The sequence below is a fragment of the Octopus bimaculoides genome, chromosome 8 (genome assembly GCF_046866305.1).
Source record: "Octopus bimaculoides isolate indiv1 chromosome 8, ASM4686630v1, whole genome shotgun sequence".
In the NCBI taxonomy this organism is placed as follows: Eukaryota; Metazoa; Mollusca; class Cephalopoda; order Octopoda; family Octopodidae; genus Octopus; species Octopus bimaculoides.
In genome coordinates this window covers 5,589,363-5,607,430 of record NC_142935.1, presented here as the reverse complement: position 1 = coordinate 5,607,430, position 18,068 = coordinate 5,589,363, and the positions used below count along the sequence as shown (strand labels likewise).

Genomic DNA, 18,068 nt, shown 5'->3' with positions numbered 1-18,068 from the left:
GCTGACCTTGTGTCTAAATCAGAAATGATTAATGATACCTTCCCTAGTAAAATAACTAACAAAGAGAAAATTTAAATACTGGCTATAGGAAAATAGAATATAACCTCACATTTCTATAATAGAGTATGTCTTCTATTTACAATGGAAGAGTTGAATAACCTGCTGCTGCTGCTTCTGCTGCTGCTTCTGCTGCTACTACTACTTGGTGAAATAAAGCAAAATCGTACACTAGAGTCTTTAAAATTGATAGCTCTGAATACTGGCGTCAGTTTATAAAAAAAAACAGTATCGCATATGAAAGTGTTCTTTTTTCAGTCTAAGTACATTCACGAAGATTTAGTTGAATACTGGCAACGTTAGTGGAGAGGGCATCTTTATGTATTCGTATTTTGTTTAATTGACGAACAGGTGTAATCAACAATGAATAGACTTGTCTATGTTTATTGTCTGCGAAAAAAGAAAGTATTAAAAAGATTAGGTGCTTGTATGCGGATTATTTTTTTTTTGTAAAATTCAATTTCAGAACAGGTGTATTCAACTGAAGAACAGTCAACTAGTAAAAGAGAAGACAATATAAGTAAAACTTGCTTACAAATTAGAGTAATAGAGAATGATTGAAGCATATATCAAAGAAGAAGGTTCAGTGAATATAAATTGATTTTACAATTAATTACAGCGCTGATTTCAGCCTCACTTGCAACCAAATAAACAATAGCGTGTTGTTAAGTGATGGTGGTAGTGGTAGTGGTAGTGGTGGAATTCTACTGAATGTAAATCTTCCCAACTAACGCATATATTAATAAACTTACATTTGTTGTAGACACATACTTTTGTATATAAACATATAGAAACTCATAAACATTCTCCCTCACCCACCTACCAACAGCCCAACAGTTCAGATGTATATTATTTTAATTCTGCCATCTTATATTTGTCTTTTATTCATTTCTTTCATGAGTAAGAAAAATTATATACATGTTTATGTGTTTTTTTTGTGTGTGTATGTATACACACACACACACATATATATGTACATACAAAACACACACACACACACACACACGCACACACACACACACACACGCACATATATATATATATATATATATATATATATAAATCTGTATTTCAACATAGAGATATAAGCAAGAATATGCGTGTGTGTGTGTGAGTGTGTGCGTGTGGAGGAAGAATATATGCAGATACCACTACATAAGCTGTACGTGTATAATAAAATGGAATGAGTAGCAGGAAAACCTGCCAATGTTTATAAATATCGTTCGATACAATAACGAAATTATGAAAATTTAACTGTAGATTTATTGAAAAAATAAATGAGAACAAGTAAAGAAAACTAATCAGCAAAGAGATATATTGATAGGAAAAGAGAATGATGGTGAGGTATTGTTGGAATGATGGTGAGGTATTGTTGGAATGAAGTGAAACCAAGAGTAAATTCACTCTGAAAATGGTTCTATGGAGAACTGATGCTAATATAACAACATGGAAGGCAATACTAGTTTCTAAATAAAACGGGTTAAGATATTGATTTTTGTATTTGATTTGCATATTTGAAATTTTTGTTGGTGATGTCCGTGAAATAAAATTTTTGTTGGTGATGTCCGTGAAATAAAATTTTTGTTAAAGAACAGAACAAGAAGTTTCATGCTGTTAAGTAATTTCCTTAGCAAAGAAATATTAATGTACATATTATAACACTTCTTTTTCTTCACTACTACAACAACAACAACTACTACTACTACTACTACTACTACTACTACAACAACAACAACTTTTGGTGACGATGGTGATGTTGATGTAGAAGCGTTTCGAGCACTAACAACCAAGTTCGAGGAATATGTCAGAGAAATCGGAATTGACATGAGAGCAGAGCAAGCCCCCAAAACCATTCTGCTGGGGACAGCTAGGATTTTGAGATTGGTGCATGGATACTGCATGTCTCTCATGATAATCAACAAACGAATACCAAAGCTTATAATGGGTGGAAAGAGACCCCGTGAGACCTCTGACGGCAGAGGCTGCCGTCCGCTCTCACAGAATCTGCCAGAACAATCAAGACTGAGCGCTCTGAGAAGTAAAACAACAACAATAATTAATAATCCCGAAAGAGAGGGTTTACGTCAACAAACCGGAGAGCCTGGTACAACTGAAGGAGAACATCAATAGAGAAAATAAGAGAAGTGGGGTCTGAAACTCTTGACGGTGTTATGGTGCGAGTTTTGGGAAGTGCACGGGCGTGCGAAGCCATAAATGGATTGCCATTTAAGCGATGCCCTTTTTCGTATGTGATGTAGTGGTGTTGCAAAATTTGATATATGAAAATTAATTTCCATTATGTACTTTATATTGTATCAAACTTTCATGCATTTATTTGTAAAGTTAAGGAAGTTAATAAAAAATGAAACCCATTAGTGACTTTTCGGACACCCTGTATATAGGCTTATATGCACATACATATGTGTAAGTGCATATATATATATATATATACATGCATACCAGAGTAAGCACATAAATGCGAAGCAAGGTGGAGAAAATAGTACTTGAATACCAGAGGTAGAGTAATATGCTTTATTAAAAAGCAGCAAAAATATCACAAAAACTGATTGTGATATTTTTGCTGCTTTTTAATAAAGTATATATATATATATATATATATATATATATATATATATATATATATATATATATATATATATATATATATATATACCGAAACACACACGTGCATATATCACATATAGGCAACAAGCATTCATATATACATTATATACTTAAATATAGGTACGTATATATATCCGTGGTGGTATCTGAATATTCATATACATGATTGTCTATATCGATACAGCGGTGCTTGTGTGTATATACATACAAGCACCGCTGTGTGTGTATATACATACACACTCACAGCCGCACATATATATATATCACTAGCTATTTGTAATCAATACGTTTATCAAACGATTATTGTTATAACAATTTGTAGTTGCCAAACTCAAAATATTCTTATATCAACTGCTTAATGTTATCAGCCGTTTATTTTCATCTAAACCTTACCGTCTCAAGTTGATCACCATAAGTGGCTTTGCCTGTATAAATGCACACGCTCACACATGTTTTTTTTTCTCCCATCTTATAAGTGAATTTTTATCTGTGCAGATATTAATCATTGTTGGTTTATTCAACACCCAACCTTCCATTTAATAAATCATTCATTTTTACTTGATCCCGATTCTATTTAAATCAAGTTAACTGTAATATTGGATGAGCAATGAAAAAGATATTAACTATCAATCAAAACTACTTTCGCTACGCATGTTCTTCAACTTTAGAAATAAATAATAGAATAAAGCAAATACATTAAGATGTTTGATGTTTGTGGTGTTGTGGAAGGCGATGAAGAATATTTGTGGCGACTAACCAATAAAATTAATGTTGTTTATTTTATTTTATTATATTGCTAATTTTACTTTTATCATTTTTAAAATGAAAGATTGGGCAGATTAATTTCAGATTAGATCATTTTTTTTTGTTATTGTTTTATATTCATGTAATATTGCTTTTGTTTGTTTTGTTCTCTACTGAAAGCATGTCGGGTGATTTAAGGATTTACGAAAGATTTGCTTCATCTAAACCTACATTTTATGGTATTAATAATTATAAACTCATAAAACCAAAAACAACACCTAAAACTCTTTAAATATGTTCAGAAAATATTTATAGGCCTCACCTAAAAAGTGAACAATATTGGTAATAGCTTCGGTTGCGATATTCTTCTTCTTCTTGGTAGTAGTAGTAGTAGTAGTAGTAGTGATGGTAATTGTTATTATTGTTGTGAATATTTATTAGTGCTATTGCTACTGATATGAAAGCGGGGTCGTGTGATGGCCGTTGTATTTGAAAAGACGGTCTTTATATCTGAGTGTTTCCATGCTTCCTACGAACGGAGAGTTTGTTAAAGTGTGCGAGCGACGCAGTTGATGGAAATACTTTCTGGGTTTAATAGTAAGCTCGTTCAGAAAATGCAAATCCAGTTTATTGAAGTTGTGGTGATTGCTTTTGCTACTAGTTATACTTTCCATGCTGATGAAAGATACCATTGTTGCTAATTCATGTAGTATTCTCGGTTGCGGTTTAGTGAGTGGGGTTAAGAAGGATGGTGTTGATGATGATCATAGGGATAATATTGGTTTCAAATTTTGGAACAGGGCCAATACTTTCGAAGGGGGGATAAGTTGATTGCTTCGTACTCCAGTAAACAACTGGTACATATTTTATCGAACCCGAAAGAATGAAAGGTAAATTGATCTCGCTGGAATTTGAACTCAGAACGTAAAGACGGACAAAATACTATCTCTATGGCCAAGGCGACGAACTGGCCATAAACATAGTATTATATTAGTAACATTAACAGGACTTTCTCGTGGTCTGTGTGATGATATTGGTGACAGGAATGTCGGCATTTACGCAGGTGTTGCTAAAGTTAGTAGTTTGTAGATTGTGCCGGGAATATCACTGGTAATCATACAGTAGCATTTTGCCTAACTTTACACCCTCCGGCTGCACCTCTCCTACCCACGGATTACACTGGACACATCTTCTGATTGGAAATCGCCTCAATATACCACGACGTCAAAAAAAATTTGAACTTTTCCACTTTTGTAAACCTCCTTTATTACCTTTATCATCTTTATTTAATTTCTAACTTCCGGTCAGCTATTATTATGATTGACCGTTGACTGAACACTATTCAATTTTTTTCTCCGTGTTTTTCTCCTTGTCTCCGTATTCTTTCTGTTGAAGAGCGTAGCTCGAAACGTTAAAGACTTTCCGTATTCCCGAGCGTCATACTAATACATCCTTTTGTTGTTTACACCACCTCGTCTGTTGTTGTTTTTTCGTACATTCTCCCATATATATATATATATATATATATATATATAGATAGATAGATAGATAGATAGATAGATAGATAGATAGATGTGTGTGGGTGTGGGTGTGTGTGTCTGTATAAATTTATGCATCCATATATATATGTACTTATGGTGTCTAGAAATATGTTTCTGAGCACATTTAATGCATTCTAGCCATGGTCTCCTCTCCCCTTCCTCACACATATCATCTAAAAATACAGTACCCAAACGTCCATTTTCAGAATAGCAGGCTGGGATTTGAGGGCGATTCGGCTGCTATTTTAGCAAACCCAGCGGCCGCATGCGAACTCCCTTGTGTGCATGGGGTTAGTGGTGGTGCTGGTTGCTGTAAATGATATCAGGAAGGATGACGTTATTAATCTTGTTGTTGTTATTGTTGCTATAGGTGATGGTGGTGGCAATGGTGATGAAGATAGGGATGTAGCAAGGAGGTCGGTTGAGCGATGCTAATAATGGCAATATCGCTTTGTTTATAAATTAACTCACTAATGATAACGGCAGTCGTAATTATTACATTAATGATAACGATGGCGGTAATTATGAAGTTGTTTATTATATTTATTACGATCGTTATCATCATCATCCCCGTTCTTCTTGTTATTGTTGTTGTCATTACAGTAAGGGAGGGAGTGCAGGGAGGTCTTTGCTTTTGTGTTATCTGCGATATTATTATTCCCTTATCACCAGTTTTATAGCACAGTTACTGTTTTCTATTTAACAACAGCTACAACAACAACAACAACAATATCATAATGATATATAATACGAAAAATAAAAATAATACTAATAATGATAATAGAATCAAAAAAGAATACATTTTAAAGGTCTGAAGAGGAATAAAGAAAGAATGAATATCCCATACACACATACCTTTATAAATAAATAAACGGGTGTGTGTGTGTGTACTCTCCGATAAATGTATTTCTTACTGTATACTTCATTTTTGTTTTTCTTCTCATTATAGATTTTATTTCATTCTTTATCTTTTTTTCTCTTTGTTTTTGGCATCCAATAAATTTCCAAAATGGGACAATTTTGATTTATTTCATTCCGTTGCCATTTCGGTTTTCCTCTCTGACACTTAAAATAATTCTCTTTTCTCTTCTAGGAGCAATATGTGTTCGTATATGACGTACTATTAGAGGCGTTGTTATGCGGGGATACAACGATATGCTGTGATTCGTTTCCATCCTTTTATGCCAGTCTATGCGAGTTCGATCCCAGCATAGGAAAAAGTAAACTGGAGGAACAATTTGAGGTAAGATATAATATTTTTTCACCATGTTTATTCATGAAATATGTAAATGATAATTTTGATGCTTTTGTAGAAAAGGTTATTTTGTTTCTGAAGTTAGATATTGTTGAAAGACTGCGACATAATAAATTACAAATGTTCAGTGTGATCTCACACATGAAAGGCGGAAATAGCTCTGCTGAGTGAAATTACGAAGCTCAGTTGAAGGCATGTCCAAGGTTTTACATTTCTGATCAAATCGACGCCCCCCAAAATATTTAAAACCTTCAGTTCGTTAGATCCTATTTTTATTTGACAGAAATGTATTTTAGACGTCAGAAAAATAACCCCTTTCATGTTTACACCTCCCGTCAGTGGAGACGCAAGTTAAATAGCTTCAAGCAAAGAAATGAAAGATGCAGTCTTTACCTCCCTTACTCTTTCATTATTTTCTACGGTCCTTACCCCGTGATAATAGCTAGCATATCTGCACATGACCACACGGGAGAAGTACAGTAAGCTAAAGAGATTTTATTAGATGTGATTTTATCAATTTCCAGTGGGTTAATGACTAATTTTAGCCGGTGGACAATAACTCTCGTGAACGATCTGGTGTCTATTCTTATATGTTGGTTGCTAAGCCGATGAGCATATAACTGCGTTTTGCCCAAATACAAAACGGGGCTGATGCAGTTTCACACCTCTCCTTGAAAAATGCATTAAAAAAAAAAAAAAATTACGATTCCTACGTTTTAGATGTCGGAGATTACGAATATGTAAAAAAAAAATTCTTTTTATTTCACCCCTCCCCCAAATTAAAATTTTTGATTTTGTTTACTTTAAAGAGATCGTAGCAAATTGACGAATATATGCAAATCGAAATTAAATCCAGACAAAAACATTAAAGTGAAGAGATTTGCGTTTTACTTGTGTTTGCCTTTAAAAAATTCGTAAATAATAATTTAATCTAAATTAAATATACACCAGATCCCCATGGGAGCCATTTTATGAGAAACAGACATTAATATTTAATAATTCATATTATAAAGTTTAATAAGGGGGCTCAAATTTCACCCCTCCTCCAATTCTAAAGTTTGAACTTTTTCATTCATTTATTTGTCTATCCCTGCCCGTTTATTCATAAAATATATTTGTCAACTAAATGTGGCAGTCCTATAGAAGACGGTGTTACTGTTGTTCTTAATCCCAGGAAGACATTCATGTCTATGTATCTATACACCTGTCTATATGCTTATTGAATTTAAAAGTTTCAAAACGTGGTTTGTTGCATATCCGGAATCTCCGTCATCTAAAACATAGGAAAAAAATTCGAAAAAGTTCAAAATTTTAAATTAGAGGATGGTGGTGGTTGGGGGATTGGGGGCTTAAATTTTTTTTGCATATTCATAATCTCCGACATCTAAAACGTAGGAACCTAAATTTAAAAACTTTTAAAAAAAATGAATTTTTCAAGGAGAAGTGCGAAACTGCATTAGGCCCCACAAAACCCTAACACCCGAAAAATAATGGAGCGTTTGATATCTGTGCTGTTATCCTTTCTATTATTTGCATCCAAGTTGACCTGTATTCTATGATTATATCTTGTACCCAAAATATTAATCACAATTAAAATAAGTAAACAAAAAGAATTCAAATTGTGGCACAAGGCCAGCAGTGTTGCGGAGAGGGTTAAGTCGGTTTCATCACCCTCATTACTTGAGGGACTTTTTACTTTTTCGATTCTGACAAATGAAAAGGGAAGTTGACCGCGGCAGGATTTGAAACCCAGTTGGAATAAATGCTGCCAAAAACTTTGTCCAACGCACTAATGATTTTGCCAGATCGCCGCCTTAAAAAAATAAATAGTATTAATTCATTCTATTATATGCAAAACCCCTAAAAGTTTGTGGATAGGGGCCATCAACTCCTGTGCTCAAATGGAATTCATTTTATCGATCTCGAGAGGATGAGTGGAAACGTCACTGAGATTGACTTTGCCTTTGATCTTTTTAGAGTCAAAAAAATAAGTTGATTGCAATTCGTAAGCCCCCTTCCCACCAAATTTCAGACCTTCTGCCTATAGTAGAAAGAAATATTATTATAATAATATATAACAATGATAATAACAGTCATTTGCTTAAAAATATCGAATCAATATTATTTCAATGAATAAAAATAATCTCGCATGGAATCTTTTTAATTTTCATTCAAACTCATTTATATCAAAACCTACACATAAATCCTCTTTCACAAGACTGACTTATATCAAACCAGTCCGTGATGGAGAGAAAATGATTGAATCACACGAGCAGTTATCACAACAATTTCTCGTCAAAGACAGCAAAGGACAATTTCCAACAACGTTTAGCAGTTAATTCACAATGACGATTATTTCTTTCTGGCATTAGCACTAAATGGCACTCCTGCTAGATATAAACGCTACCCTTATTTACGGCTTCCTCTGCAAATATACGAACTACCCACAACCTATAAGTTAGTGACCACACCGGATATCCCTTTTTAGGGATGACTCCCTCAGGTTACACCGGCGGGCAACTAGCTGAACAAGCACACACGTGGAAGTAATGCAAATAACTACAGACTTCTTCGGGTTCAACCATCCTCTATTCAACTACCTTACAATGGATTTAATGAACTTTGAACACAATTAAAACGTAAGACTTTCAAATCATTACAGATTTTCTTCTCTGATTTCTCCCTCTATCTTTCGCTCTATTCTCCTCTTTGCCTATCTCTGCCTTCTTCGTTCTAATGACGTCTACCATTTGCAACGAGGTAAATACATATTTACCTCAACCACGGTACTCAGAAACAGCTGTAAACACACTCTTACCCTCACCTTAATTAATTAATTAAATAATGGCTATTTAGCACCACAGACACACTTCTATTTGTTGTTTTTCCTCCATTTACTTATCGTCTATATATATACATTAAACTACGGTTTACCACTTAAATTACCTGCTGCCGTATACCTTATACTAATGACCAAACTTACTGAGGTAATTACCAGGTGTGCCTCTGGATATTTATTTCCCTTAGCGGGCTTAACACCTCTAACTTATATATGTATATATATATATATACACGCTGGCAGAACTGGATACTGCATTAATGCGTATAACATTAATTTCAAAATTTGGCACATGGCCAGCAATTATGGGGAGGGAGTAAGTCGATAACATTGACCCCAGTGCTCAACCGGTACCTATTTTATCGACCCCGAAAGTATACCGGGGCGACATTTGAACTTAGAACACGAGAGCGGACGAAATACCTTTAAGCATTTTGCTCAACGTGCTAACGCTTCTGGCAGCTTACCGCCCTTTTAAATACGTATAATATTACACACCATATATATAGATAGATATACGGCATATTATATTTGTGAAATAATCTGCATAGCATATATTCAGCACATTGGTAATATGTAAAATCTGTTAATATATTTAAGGAGTTTGTGAACGAGAGGTTTATATCGCATAAGAGGGTGGAAACCGTTCATCGTGAATTTCCTGATTCAACCCCATTTTTAAACGTCAGTCGTTTCTGTATATTTTCCACTAAATTTTTGTGCTAACCATCGACACTTCTGTATGTATTTTACACGACGCACCGAATCTTTGTTTCGACAAACAATACATTTCTGAATCTATAAATAATAATAATAATAATAGCCTTGAACTCAAAATCGTATATACATATATATATATTTTAATAATAATAATAAAATGACAACAAAAGAATGAGACCGTGATATTATGGAAATAGAGGAATTTATATATATATATAGTATAGGACAATCAATAAGTTGTCATAACAGAACTCAGAGTTTCAAATGCCAAAGCTAATAGCTTCGAGGCATTTTCATCGGCTGTTTTGACGATAGACGCTCCGGCATTTGAAACTCTGAGTTCTATTATGATAACTTACTGATTGCCTTATACTATATTATACTATACATATATATATATATATTATGTGTGTGTGCATATATATATAATGTGTCTGTCTGTATGTGTGTGTGCATATATATATTATGTGTATGTATGTGTGTGTGCATATATATATTGTGTATGTATATACGTTTTGTATGTACGTGTATATATATATATATATATATATATATATATATATATATACAGAGAGAGAGAGAGAGAGAGAGAGAGAGAACGACTGAGTTTATTAGAAAATAAACAATTAATCACAGGAAATAGCTGTATATTGATGTCTACCTGTACATACATATACACACGCGCGCGCGCTCGTACACATAAATATTCAGTTACTGAGGCAGTGAAACATACATATATAGATATTGATATACATAAATTACACACACTCAAACACACCATATTATATATAATTAAATGGAACCGTATTATTGATTGTCCAACTACTACAACAGTAATTATTTTAGTGCCTGAAACAATGGTGAATGTTGCGAAGTGGAGGACGAGGGCTGCATCTATAACAAAGAAAATGATGGCAATTATGATTCTAATCAAGAATAAGTTGAGAAAAACTTTAGTGAATATTGTTATAACTGTTTGCAGCAGGCTGTAAGCGTAAAATGATAGGATTTCCTTGTCTATTGCTGGCATGGTTTTAGTATCCGTTCAGCAACACCACTCTGAAAGTTTGAGGCAAAATAGTTTCAAGTAATGTTTAGTTTGAAGTGATGCCAAAAGTCTGTCATTTTCACAGCAAAGAAGTGGAATTACTCTCCTGTGAACATGCATTTGTGCTGTGTCCTGGTGGGAGGAGCACATTTACACACACACACACACACACACACACACACACACATATATATATATATATATATATATATATATATATATATATATATATATATATATATATATATATATATATAATAAACAAACATAGATGTGTGTTTAAGTATGTGTGTGAGCGTGAGGACAGAAAGTGAGAGAGAGAGAAAAATGTACGATTCCCTTGCGTTAAATTTTCATTGATTTCCTTGAGGCAATACGCTTTCCTGCACCCTCGTTGCTACTTCGTGAGTTCCACCGTTTATCTTGCCGTACTCTTTTACACTATTCTGGTTTCAGCACAGTCAAATTGATTTAATTCGCAGAACTCCGTATTGCAAAACCGTTAGACCACGCGTCTTTATGAATTTTCCTACAGGTTTTTGGTGGGGTTCTACATTTGTGGTTCTGCCCATACAGGGTAATGTTGCACTGGTTCCGAAGCTTGGCAATTTTTTCCATAGGAACCTGCTGACCTCTGTATATATATATATATATATATATATATATATATATATATATATATATATATATATATATATATAGCGAGAAAGTGGTGCATGTAAAGTACTAGCAGACGCCCAGGGGAGGAAACAAACGTATACACACGCGCACACACAATTTTTCAAAAGAAATTGAATATACAATTGTTTCTAGTAACTAAAAAGATTAATTCCTGTAAGAAACCTCCAAGCTAACGGGTAACAAAAAATAGATTACCACGCTATGAAAACAATACGTCGTTCAGATAGACCACAGTTAGCTGGAGCACTTATAGGCAGACCTCATGTTGTAGCTCAAACCTTAAACATGCCAAATATGACTGACTTATCCACCTTAGTTATTCAGGATTCTAACTCGTGGTTCATCGCTTGAATGAACAACGTGTTTCTCAGACTACGGATAGCTCTATCAAGATTTTCACAAATTTCTAAACGATGGCTAGCATTTGGATATTGTAGCAAGCGAGGAGTGGAAGTTGCTAATCGCCTTTACTTCCTTAACATAATGGATCTGGACATTACTTTCTTCAATTTAATGTAGCTCAGATCATTAGTTCAACAAGACACTTCAGGATTCACCTGCTATCCTCTCAGATCAGGTATTGTTTTCATAGTTAAGTAATACACTAGATTTAGTGACCTACACTGTAGTTACCACAATTTAGCAAGATGTTCCTTGCAAGCGCTAAAAGCATCACTGAAATGGTAATTCCGTTGTTAATTATTTTCTCGATCTGCTGTACACTCAGCAAACACTCTCAGACTAGAGCTGTTGTACAAATCAGTTTGTAGTGAATGAAGCTTCAATGATCTTAACATGACGTCTTCAATGTTCTTAACAGCCACAACGGGAATTGCTTTGAAAAAGGAATGCTCTGTCAATGTGAGCAATTGTACCTTCAATGCCTTCAATAAAAATATGATCGTTTGTGCGTGTATATATATATATATATATATATATATATATATATATATAAATTTATGTGTGTATGCATTCTTTTGTGCATATGCATGTATATAGGAATTTGTATGTATATCTATGTAGATATGTGAATATATGCGTATGTATGTGTAATACGCACATATTATAATGTATGATATATAATACATATACCTAAATACATAGAAACACATAAACCCACGAAGGCACATGGACACACACACACGTACACACATATGATATTTCAGTTGCATCTGTGTCAATACAAGTTCTATCTATTATCCTTTCCTGCCTCTAACGCTCTGTTTTGTTATGTTTTATCTGCAATCTCCATAGATACATAATTGTATAGGTTTTTTTCATAGATACCAATAAGAAAAACATACGTTAAAGGAAAAGACTACCGTTATTGTAGTGGGTTAAACTATTACAAAGAATAGATTCGTTGCACAACCTACTATGGCAAATAATGATCAGTTAGTATTTGGTTATCTCTGTTTTCTAGAGTGGTATTTGTCTTCTCACTCATCATTACAGACTGTGGCTCTTTAAAACCGTTACTGGAATACATATTGGGACTACTTTTACATTGGCAACGTATTTTATTAGTTTGCTTATGTAGATTGTAGACGTTATGTTCTCTCTCACTCTCAAATTTATATATATATATATATATATTGTGTGTGTGTGTGTGTGTGTGTGTGTATGTATATATGTGTGCGTGTATGTATAGATGTATGTGTGTGTATTATGTATTGAGAGAAAGAGAAATGGAAAAGGAGAGAGATGGAGATGAATGAAAGTGTGCGTTTAAACTTGTTTCTCTCCTAATTCATGTTCTCTGTTTGAATAAACTAGACCCTTTGCCGCCAAATTGCTATGTTTCATATTCTAGTACAATACAATAAGAAGGACAAGAACCCATATTCCATTTTGTAAGGCACATTAGCCAATTTCTGAACTCCTTAACTTTATTCATAATGTTGTGGTCGCCTAATCTGAGCCGCTAATTTCTTAGAGCCACTTTTATTGATGAATCTTCAACATGAAATTTACAACAATTTTGTTCTACTTCAGTCATAAGACAAGTGTTAAATTTTACCTACGTTGTAATCACTACTTTGTTATTCTCATATTTTAATAACGTTGTCTATTATTATTGTCTGTATCATTATCTGTCGGAGTCTATTCTGTTAACTATGAAAGTCTTCTTTCATGCATGCTCGAATTTGTTGCGTTGCAGTTTAATAATTCCAATCTAGGAGCGAAAGACTAAGTAATATTTCGGGCCCGTAGCTTGTTGACATAAATAAGAAAATGTCGATTTCAGATTTTGACACAAGGCCAGCAAATTCGGGTGAAGTGTAAGTCGACCACATCGACCCCAGCAAAACTTGCACTTCTTTCATCGACACCGAAAGGATGAAAGGCAAAATTGACCTCGGCGGAATCTGAACTCCGAGCGTGAGGACAAAATACTGCTAAGTCTTTTGTTCAGGCCTACTAACGATCCTCCCAGCTCTCTGCTTTAATAAACAGGGAAATATATAAACAGTGGAATATTGTGAAAAAAAACAAACGAAGTCCGAACCCTTCACCCTCAGGTCATATCTTTAAAAAATATGATTTAAACCATTCCATAAACACTGACTTCAGTATGGCTTTGATAGTAACAGAAAATAGGAGAAGTAAACAAACATGTAAAAAGAAACAACTAAAGGAGAATTGGTTAACACAATAAACATCGAATTTAAACACTTTAAACTCTATGGAGCTGGTCTAACCGACCGTGACTATTTCTAGAAGTAAGGAAATTATATCTATATTAATTTCCTTAAATAAATTAAAGTAATTTTAAATAAAATCTAATTATCGTGAATTCCTGTTTTAATCATTACTGTAAGAAAAATTTCAAGGAAATTGGCAATGTTTTATTCAATAATTTGAAATTTCTTTATCTCAGCATCTACATAATGATTATCCTCCTCTCCTTCGTCCTTTTTCTTTTCTCTGTCTCTCTATTTATATAAAGATATGTTTATCTGCTTTTTGATAAGAATGTAAAGAACTAGCTTATAATTCCATATGAAGAGTAAAACATTTCGATGTACGTAAGCGATAATTCAATCTTTGACTATTTGAAATATTCTGAATGGGTATAAATGTTCAGACTTGATGTACCAATATTTACTTAGCACTGCTTCACTTCTGGTAGCTGAACCAGTAACACTAATATTCACATATTCTACAGAATAACACAGTCCAACCATAAAGAATTTCATGTCTCACCATCACTATAGAATTAAAAGACATGTTTTAGAGAAAATATTAAGTGAACACTTCACAACTCTGTTGCTCTCGTTACATAAACACGTGATGTCATAGGAAGCACTGAATTTATGGAATGCTTAACATGAAAGTCTTTGTGACAGCCACAGTGATAACGTTTTAATTTTTCGAATTTAATTAATCCACTTCGGAAGAATGGATACCCTGAAACTCCCATACCCACTTCCTTCAGATGAAACTCTCATGGCATCCAACAACATCTGAGACTTGGGAGTTTTTGTGGACAACATAAGCTGGGCCGCTCATATAAACAGCAAAGTTGACATGACCCGCAGAATGTGCTCCTGTTCTTAGAACTTTCCACTCGAGAGATGTCCACACCATTATCCTCCTCTTCTCTACTTTTGCCCGACCCCACCTTGAATACTTTTGTCCCCTGTGGTCTCCCCACACGAAACAAAATATGAAAATTGAAGCACCTCAAAGGTCAATTACAAAAAAGATAGATGACATGACAGGCCTTGATTATTGAGGTCGACTAGAAAAGCTTAAGCTTTATTCTCTCCAACGCCGCCGTGAGCACTGCATCATCTGCATGATGTAGAAAATATTCCATCAGTATTGAAGCTGGCATCGCCTCTAAGATACACCCAAGACTTGGACCCCGTGCTATCTGCCCACAGCGTAAATCATACATCACATAACAACAATACGGCACAATTGGTCCCGCTCTCAATTGGCCCCTCTCGTAATATACACCACCGGAAGTTGTTGAAAAACAACAGCAGTAATTTTATTCAGCTGAATACACGTCATTGATTGGTTGAAATTACCGAAATAAGACAACTCTAACACGAAATAACTTTGAAAATATAAACTTTTCTCAGCATCACTAAGAGTAAAAGATGTTTTATATGACACAGTCTACCAGTGTCCCAAGTTTGAAAGTGTTTAATTACAAAAAAGTAATTTCTCAATGTGCCGTCCAAAGGGTAAAGATCCCATCATACATAAGAATAGAACAGTCAATGTAAGATTCTTTGTCGAATCAAAAATAACCAGCCTATCCTATGGTTAACTCGAGTTAACTATTGATTAATACACGATCTGAGGGAATGTCTAAGAAAAAGGTTGTCACGAAATTTCATTGAAAACAGTTCATTTTATCTTCGAAGCTGCATACAAGGGAAAATTAATACCATATCATCACAACAGAGAAGCCTAAACTATTGGAATTATTGCACGATAAAATCTAATGCATGTTCGTATAACCCGTCATCAAATTGCGTCATTGCAAAATGTACATTGTACCTCATTAATTACGAATTCAATTAAACTGCACATATATATGCGTGTGTGTGTGCTCCGTTGTTCTTTTGTGATCTGGGTAAGTAGATATATTGAAGATAAATTTCTAGTTGTAGACATCTAAATTCCATCTACGTTAAGTAAATCTAAAAAAAAAAAAAAACTAAGAGGAAAATATATTTCTACTAGAAAAGAAAATTTAATTCCTTCTTTTAGAAATAATTAAAATTAAATTTTCTCAAAACAAACAGTAAAATAAACTATTTATTACAAACTTTAACGGAGTCGATTATCCCTAATGTGTGTCTCTGGTTATTTTCCTTCAAAACTTATAACCAAGAATCGAAACGCTAGTCCAAATTTCATTTAGAAGCTACTTATTAGACGCCAATTAGCTGAAGAATAATCTATGAAGCATAAGGTGTATCGTTGCGGAGATCTAATTCAATTAACATACTTCTTTAAAGTGTAGCAGTTTTTACAGTCTGGAGTAAATCGGATGTAAACATCATTTGAACTGTAGTCTTCTCAAAGATTAGAACATAAAAATCGTTTACAGTGACTTAAGTAACGAGAAAAAAGAAAATAAAAGAAATTGGGAAAGTTACTAAATTTTCATATTGTTTCAACCAATTATTATCAAGTTATTTTCCTTCTATGTTCTTTAACTAACAGACATGTGCTTGCCATTATTCCATTTTCTGCTGGCTTCATATTTGGATTGTCTATCATACGTTTCGATTGCCTCATCTTCTGAATTCTAATTCTACCACTTTTAACTTTGTCTTTTAATCAAGCGAAGTGGATGAAATAAATAACAAATATATATTGTAACAAATTCAATTAAAGTTAGTCCACCTAACATTAAAATATTTTATGCCACGGACGTGGATGGGAAGGAGCCTCTGGCAGCCGTCATCACAATTTGCGTTCAATTCCAGCTTTGGTAAATATTCAGTTCTCTTCCAACATAGATGTTTATGTTCTTAAAGAAATAGGAATGCAACAGTATGTAATTTTCTGATCCCAAAAGATTTAGAATTATTGTCCGTAGTAAAGAAAAAAAACTACCACTATTTTTTAATATTTTAATCTTTTAACTAAACTTGCGAAATTATAATCAGAGACACTTCGCTTTGTGTGTGTGTCTTCGGCGTTCTTCGAGTCGGAATATTTATCTCTTCGGTGCGTGTATAAAGAACCGGAGGGACGTTTTGGTACAACTGCGGATTTTTATAGTGGGTTGGTAGAGCACGTGTCCTGGGGGAGACTCTGGGCTTCGACGAGGAACAGCTTCTCAACCTGTTCGGAGGAACATTTGGGCCGGGGTATCTGGACAACTTCCAGAAATCCCTGACCTGGCTGTGCTACCAATCGGCTTTGCCAGTTCGAGAGAGGTTGTCAAGGCATAGTGCTGGTATCCCACCACATGCCCGAGGTGCAGGCGTGTCAGTGAAACTGTAACGCACACCTTTGTATATTGTGAGGAACTAAGGGGACTGATAACCTATGTCGAACAATTGGTGTCAGATACGGAAAGAGTACGGTTATCGACTGAGTCTCTCCTCAAGATTGTACCGCCTTCTTCCTTTAACAAGGAAAGGGGGGCGTCATTTTTCTGCGTAGTAGCCGTATTAAAAGAGACAGTATGGATGACGCGTGGAAGAAGAATTGAGAAAGTCAACTTTATCTCCAGACACAGATAGGTTGGGTTTTTTTTAACTACCACCTGTAAAGAAAGATAAGTCTTGAGAAGAGATGCCTGCCTCGAAGAGCGTTTGAAAAAAGATAGACAAATGTCGTAAAGAAGTTGAGAGTGAATGAGGCCGCGCTAGTGTGGTTGGTCTAAACGGAAATGACGGAAGGAAAAATTATAATAAAAAAGGGGGTATTATAAAAAGTTATAAAAAAAAAGGGAAAAAACAGGCGGTTCGAACACGAACCCGGAAAATATATTAACATAATTTTAAAATTCATTTCGATTTCATTGTACAGTGTAATTTCATCCGATTTCATTATATTTGATATTTAACTAAGGTATAA

The 18,068-nt window shown here is 34.4% G+C and overlaps 1 protein-coding gene across 17 annotated transcripts in view; it reads left to right on the top strand.

Moving 5' to 3' along the window:
- LOC106878895 (receptor-type tyrosine-protein phosphatase kappa) overlaps positions 1-18,068 on the top strand; it is a 594,862-nt gene that overhangs the window by 510,697 nt on the left and 66,097 nt on the right. For all 17 annotated transcript variants that reach the window (XM_089356042.1, XM_089356041.1, XM_089356040.1 and 14 more), the window contains one exon: positions 6,061-6,210. In XM_089356042.1, coding sequence (XP_089212168.1) covers positions 6,061-6,210 — 150 coding nt within the window. The remainder of the gene's footprint in view (positions 1-6,060; positions 6,211-18,068) is intronic.